The sequence below is a fragment of the Helianthus annuus genome, chromosome 13 (genome assembly GCF_002127325.2).
Source record: "Helianthus annuus cultivar XRQ/B chromosome 13, HanXRQr2.0-SUNRISE, whole genome shotgun sequence".
Taxonomy (NCBI): Eukaryota; Viridiplantae; Streptophyta; class Magnoliopsida; order Asterales; family Asteraceae; genus Helianthus; species Helianthus annuus.
Window position 1 is genome coordinate 61,788,170 of NC_035445.2, and position 8,819 is coordinate 61,796,988.

Consider the following 8,819-nt stretch of genomic DNA (forward strand, 5'->3'; position numbering starts at 1 on the left):
TGGCCCGGTTCTGAAAAAGCTAGCATACTCTCTACCGTCATGAGGATATTGAACTGGAAATCAGATTGTAACATCTCCGACTTTACATTCGATAAATTACTACTGATTATTAAAGATAGTCTACCCAACGGTGTAAAGCTACCTAGAAACTTTTATGAGACCAAGAAGATGTTGAAGCTGTAATATAATATTGCAGGTTTGTGAATATTAATAATCATTATATAACAATTATAATATAATAATATAATAAATATACTTATTTTTATTACAAAATGTTGCAGGTTTGTGAATGTGCATGGTGATGGTCATAAGAGTATCTCTCGTATACTGGGTGAGCATCGTGATGAAGTTTGGCTAACGTTCAAACAGGTTCCGCGGGATGAAGTGGCTCGTATGTATGATCGATTTAGGGTAACATATTTATTATATATTTACATATCTTTAGCTTATTTTGTTGAGTTTGCATTTTTAAATTATATTTTTATTTTTGCAGACTCGCTGGACGTGGGATCCATCGAACAAAGAAGCAATTGTGAAGGCTTTCTTAACATGCTAAAGAAACATTTCAGAGAGATTATGATGTAATTGAGAATAAAAGCTACAAAACTTGCATATCCTGTTGGAGAAAATGTCGACCTACGTAATTCTAATCAATTCCGCATTATTCGTAAATATCCGCCTGAATCAATACCTATCAACATATAGCATGACATGTGTTCGGTAGGAAAATTAATATACTCTTTTCTGTTTTATCTCATGGCTTATTATTATTGTTGCATATAATCTGTTTTATCTGATGTTATGGTTGATTATTGTTATGGCTGATTATTGTTGTGGGTGCCTTAATTTGGTAAAACTTGATTCTGTCACTTTTCCTTAAAAAAGCACCCACAAGTTAAATAATTTAGCAAAGCACACACTTTTTCATATTGTGTTTGCCTTAATTTCCATTTTAGTTTGTTTTAAAATTGGGTTGGATCCACTTTGTTAGTATTATTACGATTTAATTATTTAAAGAAATATGTAAATGAACAAGAATGAACACGAAGTATTGTGTCTTTACAGGCTTGGAACACAAAAGCATGGCTTAGTGTCACGCCCCATAAAATTCAACTCAAAATTTCAGCATTCCGGAAGTTTCCGGAACACTAAGGAAGCGTCTAGGGCTGCCTGGAAGTCTCCGGAAAAGCCTAGACAATACTGGAACGTGTTGACACCCTTAGAAGGTCCTAGATCAGCCTTCAAAGTGCTCGGAACAGTCTAGAAAGGGCTGCATAATTCTGCCCAAAAGTTGCAGCCAAGAACTCTCTAGAAGACTCATGAAAACACTTGGAAATGCTGGATATTTTTGGCAAGAATGCTCTAGTATAAATAGGTGTTAGAGTCTCATTTTGAGATCACCCCCCTCATAACTCATTCATAACCAACTTCTTGTAAACTCCATACTTGTAACTTTGTTCAAGTAATACATAACCATCTTTGTGTTAGTATTGCACTACAAAATCATACTTGTGATCCTCACAAACAAAGACTACCGCTGCTATACATAACTAAACCCATCCAAAAGGCTACAAAACCCATCCAAAAGGCTGAACTTAGAAGTAATCTAAGTGTCGCACAAGAGTTCAAGAATAACTCCGTGACAAGTGGTATCAGAGTCGCGTCGGTTCATCGGGATGGCGAACAAGAAAAGCAAGAAGGGAGCAACGAACAAGAAAATCGTCTCTAGTAAAGAATAGACACACAACCACAACCAGAAACAACAAGAAGTTGGAAGCGTGTCTATGGATTTGGCCGGATCCTTAGAAAAAATGAAGACTAGTGTCAAAGCATCGGTCACACAACTTGGAACTCTTGTCAATCGTTCCTTGGAAAAGCTAGATGCTTTGGGAACATTGCGAGATGAGTTAAAAGGAATCAAAAAAGATCTCAAAACCGCTATCAACGTCATACGCCTCGAGATGCAAGCCATGATCCAAGAGGAGATCGCAACACTGTGGAGAGAGGTAGACGACAATATCCAAAACCTTCACAAAAACTTTACTAAGTTGGAAGCAAAAATGAACGACGCTAACAAGGCACAACTAAAAGTATGTCTGGGGTCCTCGCAAGTAAGTCATCTCAACACTTTAAATACTCAAGAAACTCCCAAAACACGGGAAAAACATAACATCAAAAAGCTCCCGAACAAGGGAAAGAAAAGACCAACAACCATAAAACCAGAAAAGAAGTCGGAAGAAGGACTTCAACTCATCAACATGGTGGTAAACGGGAGACCCGTTAAAGCACTAGTTGACAGAGGAGCAAGCCATAACTTCGTCTCAATGGATGAAGCAATAAGACTCGGTGTTCAGGTCACAAAACAAGAAGCAATGATAAAAACCACGAATGGACCTATCCAACCAATACTTGGGATGGCATACGACATCAAAGTCACAATCGGCAAATGGAAAGGTAAGAGCGACCTTTCTGTGATGCCAATGAATGACCATAACTTTGTGCTTGGCCAGGATTTCTTCGAAAACGAACAGACTTTCCTTATTCTATATGCAAACAAGTTTTGCATCATAGACAGAAACCAAGTTCACACAATGAAGACAGAGACGGACACTAGCCGTCAAGGTATGTCAATAACATCAATACAAATGGAGGTTGGTTCAAAAACAAGATCAACCACACATTCATCACAATTAGGCATAACCCAAAATCGCAACGAGGATGTTGCATTTTTAGGTGTGGGAGGATGTCACGCCCCACAAAAATTCAACTCAAAATTTCAGCATTCTGGAAGTTTCCGGAACATTAAGGAAGCGTCTAGGGCTGCCCGGAAGTCTCTAGAACAGCCTAGACAATACTAGAATGTGTTGGCACCCTTAGAAGGTCCTAGATCAACCAGTACTTGGAACAGTCTAGAAAGGGCTGCATAATTCTGCCCAAAAGTTGCAGCCAAGAACTCTCTAGAAGACTCATGAAAACACTTGAAAATGCTGGATATTTTGGCAAGAATGCTCTAGAATTCAGCTCATAAATATCTTGGATATTATGTAAGGAATTCTCTAGATCTAGTAGGAAACTAGTATAAATAGGTGTTAGGGTCTCATTTTGAGATCACCCCCCTCATAACACATTCATAATCAACTTCTAGTAAACTCCATACTTGTAACTTTGTTCAAGTAATACATAATCATCTTTGTTGTAGTATTGCACTACAAAATCATACTTGTGATCCTCACAAACAAAGACTTCCGCTGCTATACATAACCAAACCCACCCAAAAGGCTGAACTTAGAAGTGTTCTAAGTGTTGCACGAGAGTTCAAGAATAACTTCATGACATTAGGAAGTCAAAGAGTGGGTCATCAAATCGGAACAGCGCCGATATCAATGGCAGGTCATCTCGACACACCGGTGGATCTACGGGTTTCGATGAGCATCGTGAAAACTGGGTAAGCTAATTATATTTACGAATTTCAGTAATTATATTTTATGTACTATAAATCGTATAACAATAATTATACTCTATATTTGTGTAGAGAAGGACATATGGTCGGGAACCTAGTTGGAAAGAACTCTTCTTGCAAACCCACCTCACCAAAGAATGCAAAGAAAATTTAAGGAAAGGTGAGATTAGCATATATGACATGAAGAATTTAAATTTTGTACAAACCGATCCAAAGAAGTATATGTAAGTTATCCTTTTTTATTTTCTTACAATTTTCGTATAAACATTTAGTACAACAAAAATACATTATTTTTATATATTTCAGGGGGGGAGGGGGTACTTGGAGGCGATGCATGATATTCACAGGTCGGACCTCACTGATTGTCCTGATGACCCTAAGGTGTGGGCTCGTGTGTAGGCAGGAGGTCACCCGGGTATTTGGGGTAGGATCTTCAGATCTGTATTACATGGTGAGTGGGACATCATCATCTTCTAGTGGGTGTGCACCATCATCTGTTGAGTACCAACGATCCATAGAAGAGGTATCATGTTCATAATCAAGATATTTGTTATGTTGATCCAATTGCTCTAGTGACATGTATAGGTTTAGCTTGAAATTGAGGAAGCCACAATGAAGTTAGGAATTTAGAATGTATAATGGGACCTGGTGTTCAGTTTGAACTTCCATAGGTTGGTATGGTTACGGTCTGGTTGAGTGGCTTAGGGTTAGGGTATGGTTTGTCTGATTGGGCTTTGTTTGGTTAGTAGATTTGGGACCAGGTTTAGATGGTGGCTATTTGGGTTGGTTAGCAGGTTTAGATTTTTGTTATTTATCTCTTATATCGAAAATTGTGCTAAAATAACATGGTTTTAGTAATTAACTAAAAGTAAATTCAGAGTACAATAGATACCAAAGTTTACTGATATTAGTATACTTACTAAACTTATGAAATTAACGGGTCAGATATTGGGTCATTGATGTATTGTTTATTTATTTATACCTTTTAACACATTATTAGGCTCAAGAAATGCGAACACAACTAGCAAAGCTTGAAGCTCGCCTCGAAACTGAGACGAAGGAGAGAGAAGATCTTAGAGTTCGTCTTGAAAGTGAGAGAAAAGCGAGAGAAGACCTCCAACAACACATAAATGAAACCATGAAAAGAGAATTACAAGACTTTATGAAGAATTGGCGTCCTCCTCGTAATTAGTTAGCATTTGCTTATCTTTTTAGCATATACGCACGTTATACGTTTGTTAGTTTTGTGGTTTAGAAACACTAGAAATGGCGTAATGTACTATTTTCGAGTACGGTGATTTTAAAACAGGTTATTAATATTTTTCTGTGTATTTTTTTTTTGCTGATTTTTATGCAATTTTTAGAAGAAAAATAACAGGTTTTTTCAAGAAAAAATAAAATTGACAGTATTTTTTATAAATATTTCGTTACAAATGTGTTGCAAATAAATTAGTCTGGAATTAAGGAATCGTAGGAAATGCGTTACAAATTTGTTACACAATATTTCTGTTGCAAATAAGTTGAAATTTGTGTAGTAAATGCGTTGCAAAAAGTTTTCCAAAAGGCTTTTTCCAACTTTGGGTTTTCGTGACAAATGCGTCGCAAATTTGGATTTACAACGCATTTGTGACGGAAAAGCACGTTGAAAAGCTCCATTTTTCTAGTAGTGTATGGAGCCGTTATCAGTGCATTGTCGGATATGGAGTCAGGTTCTGTACCCTTGCTTCCTTCTTCCATGATCATATTTGCATACTTGAGCTTGGATTTAGAACTAGATTATTCAATTTACTGGAGCTTAAGTCAAAACAAGTTAGACATGCCAAAAGTTGTCATATGAAACGGGTCAAATATGTCGAAACGGACCGGTCAAATAATGCTAAAATCATAACCCTAATTCATACAAAACACATATAATGAGCAACCAAACAAAAAAATGAAACACCACAAAGTATTCAATTCATTTCAAAAGTAGGGTTTACAAGGAATGTATACGCAATGTCATATTTACATAATTTATCCTCAAATATCATATAACTACAATATGTTCTAATAGTGTGAATGTACAACTTTTATGCTTCTTGAATATAAATGTACATTTTTTTAACATTTATGCATCATAGATGTAGATGTATTGTCTGAACTGAAGTTGGATTGTATTAATATGGTTATAGTTCAAACGTGTTTATAGTAAATGTCATGCTTCATAAACGTAAATGTAAATTGCAACCCTTTAAATGTGAATGTAATAGTATACTATTTTTTGGTTATATAATTCATTGATGTTTATGTTTGAAATAGTTGTAAAGTCATTTTAATTGTTCTTTTATTTTTGAAAATTTTGCAGATATTCTGGGGTAAAGTGTAGTAGCAAGAAGCAAACTAGAAGAGTTAGCTTGTAAATGCAAAAAATAAATAAATAAATAAAATAAAATAAAATAAAATAAAAACTTTGGTAAGAGAGCATGATGCAACGGTGCACGAGCAATCTTAGAAAGATGACAATTTTTTCGTTCAGCAATCCCATTTTGTTAAGGTGTATATGTACATGAAATATAACAAGTGATGCTAGAATAAGAAAGGTATCAAGCCATCAGTCCACCAATAGCACCATTGTTCTGAATATGTTTGATAGTGCAAAAGAAAAGGTTCTCAACAAGCGCTTTGAGGTTACGTAAAACATTAACCGCATGAGAACGCGTGTCCACAGATAAATCCACATGAAATGACTAAGATCTTCAATATATGTGATAAAGTATCGATATCCAAATCTAGACACAACATATAAAGCATCCCAAATATCACAGTGAATAATGTGTAAAGGAGTAGTGAAATGTGATACAATAGATAAATGGTAATCTGGATAATTTTGATACACTACATGCAACAATGTTTATTCATAGATTTATTTTTTAAATTCAAAAAAGAAAGATGGATGATACAACTGGGAATGCCATGTCTCTCGGGAAGCAGGGGTGAAAGAAGCAAGTGAATATGAAATGTCCAGTAAAGTCTAAAAAGACACACCAAGATGTGAGAAAGTAGTAGCCATAGGATGATCAATCATTACCCGCGTGATTGAGAAAAGGTTATTGGCTAAGCTAGGAACCACAAGAACATGTCTAAGAACAAGATTATTATAAGATCACTAAACTAAAGTTTTACCAATATGTGAAATCGTGAGAGGCATACCATTTCCAAAAGTGACTTCCTCAGAACCGCCTATAGAACTGATTCAAAAACAAGAGAGGGTAGCAGCCAATCCAAGAGTCTACATGCTCACAAATACCTGACATCTCCTGTCAATCCAAAATAAGGTGTACTAGTCTGACAAGCCCACTGAGAAAAATGTGCAAGCCCAAACCCATGTAGCTTATGGTTGAGGAGGCCCAGAACTAGAACCCAATATAAGAAGCTGGTGCTACAAATGATTATTAGGAGCATGTGGGCGTATGCCGAAAACAGACTGCTACCCGGTAACATAGTTTTGGTTAACGAATACCTGTAACTGTCGTTGCTTTATCGGTGCTTCATATGTCAAGAACTTGGCTTGAAATTGCGTGTAAGCCAAGTTGATAATGTTCTCAATATTCATTGTTGGTTTGTAGCTGATTTAGAATTCGAATGGGAACTTGTTGCCCGCCATTATGATTCACAACGGAAGAATTGAAATTGAAATAAAGAAGAAACGAAGGAACAAATCTAAAACACAAATATGAGATTTAATTATAGATCTGAGATGAAAAAGAGAATTAGGGTGGAGAGGAAAATGAAAATGAATACATAAAGAACCCGAAAGAAAGAAACAACCTGTCACAAAAGACTTAATACACACATGCTAAGTATACACTAAGAGGACCCGGGGTGGTCCGTGTTCGACCCCCCATCACTCGTTATCAAAAACCAAACACCGCCGCCGCTTGTATGTTTCACGCGTTAAATGTTTAACGCGTTAATTGGAACACGCGTTGAAGAAATCAAATTGTTGCTGTTTGAGTGTTTTTTTTTTAAAAAATTAGTGAGTGATGGAAATTTGTACAAGTGATGACCATTTCCAGAAAAAAGGATGTGAGTGATGGAAATAATGGTTGATGACATGGCAGAACCTGATTGGATGTTGTGAGTGATGGAATGGTTAGTGAGTTATTCCACCCCGGGTCCTCTAATAGATGGAAGACATAAACGGAGGTGGTCTAAAACTAGTTAATTTAGTAACAAACAAGCTTAACCACAAATTTATAAATAAATTACACCAAAATACAAATTTATAATGCATTTCACTTGCATATATTGAGATCTTGTTAAATTTTACTAAAAAATTTATAATGAGTAATATATATACTCATTTTACACGCTTGATGTAACATTGAGATAGATTTTGTGATCAAGGGATATAGCCACCGTGACCACCACCTTCACCAGCACCGCTACCGCTACCACCTCCATATCCACCTTCATGCCCCGAAACACCACCACCACCGCCTCCGGAACCACCACCAGCTCCACCTCCAGCACCATGTGACCCTCCCGCACCCCCTCCAGATCCACCTCCACTACCGTATCCACTTCCACCAGCTCCTCCAGCACCAGATCCTCCTCCTCCACCACCACCATGCCCACCTCCTCCACCGGCTCCACCAGCACTACCATACCCACTACCACTCCCGGCTCCTTCCCCTCCACCATAACCCCCACCGTGGGCGCCTTCTCCTCCTCCTCCGCTTCCACCTCCTCCACTACCACCACCCCCTCCTCCTGCAGCTCCACCACCATATCCTGATCCACCACCTTCACCCGCACCACTTCCTGATCCGGCTCCCCCATAACCACCTCCACCTCCACCACCGTTACCACTTCCTCCGCCACCACCACCAGCTAAACTACCATGAATGTAACTATCCTCAAATGTGAAGAGAGCTCTAGTAGCTGCAGAAATGCCCAAACCTAACAGAACCAAGAAAACCAAAGTTGGAAGCTTGTGAATAATAGCCATTGGAGACTATTGAAGTTAAGTTGTGTGATATTTGCATGGAAATACATGCTATTTATAGGGTTTCAAAAAGCTCCTCATCTAAGTGGTGATGCTATTTATAGGCTTCAACAAGCTCAGCATATGGGCAAAAGTCAAAGTAATGCATTGGGAATGTTTCTAAGCTAGGTATCAAGGTTATTGTTGTTGTTTGGATACTTGTTGGATGTGCATTATCTTTTAGTGATGTAGGTGTATCGTTGCATATGTAATCGTCCAGCAAGTAACATGAAGGTATCAAGTTGTGTGATATTTGCATCGAAATGCATACTATGTGATAGGAACCATGAGTAAGACTGTAATGAACCTATGGTGTGTTTAGTATCTTTAGAT

At 37.5% G+C, this 8,819-nt stretch overlaps 2 protein-coding genes across 4 annotated transcripts; one reads left to right on the top strand and one right to left on the bottom strand.

The window, feature by feature from the left end:
* Positions 1–1,424: 1,424 nt before the first annotated feature.
* LOC110902684 lies at positions 1,425–4,763 on the top strand. Of its 3 annotated transcripts, none has more exons than XM_022149157.1 (4): positions 1,425–3,445; positions 3,533–3,684; positions 3,767–3,983; positions 4,461–4,763. In XM_022149157.1, the coding sequence occupies exons 2-4, from the start codon at positions 3,641–3,643 to the stop codon at positions 4,650–4,652; spliced, it is 453 nt and encodes a 150-aa protein (XP_022004849.1). In that variant the 5' UTR covers positions 1,425–3,445; positions 3,533–3,640; the 3' UTR covers positions 4,653–4,763. The 3 variants fall into 2 exon arrangements, 1 of the variants encoding a protein (XP_022004849.1); XR_002571332.1 differs by having other exon boundaries at positions 3,533–3,620.
* Positions 4,764–7,841: 3,078 nt separating this feature from the next.
* Positions 7,842–8,450, bottom strand: LOC110900860 (glycine-rich cell wall structural protein 1.0-like). The gene has a single exon (XM_022147720.1). It carries the CDS (start codon positions 8,448–8,450, stop codon positions 7,842–7,844), a length of 609 nt encoding a protein of 202 aa, XP_022003412.1.
* Positions 8,451–8,819: the final 369 nt, after the last annotated feature.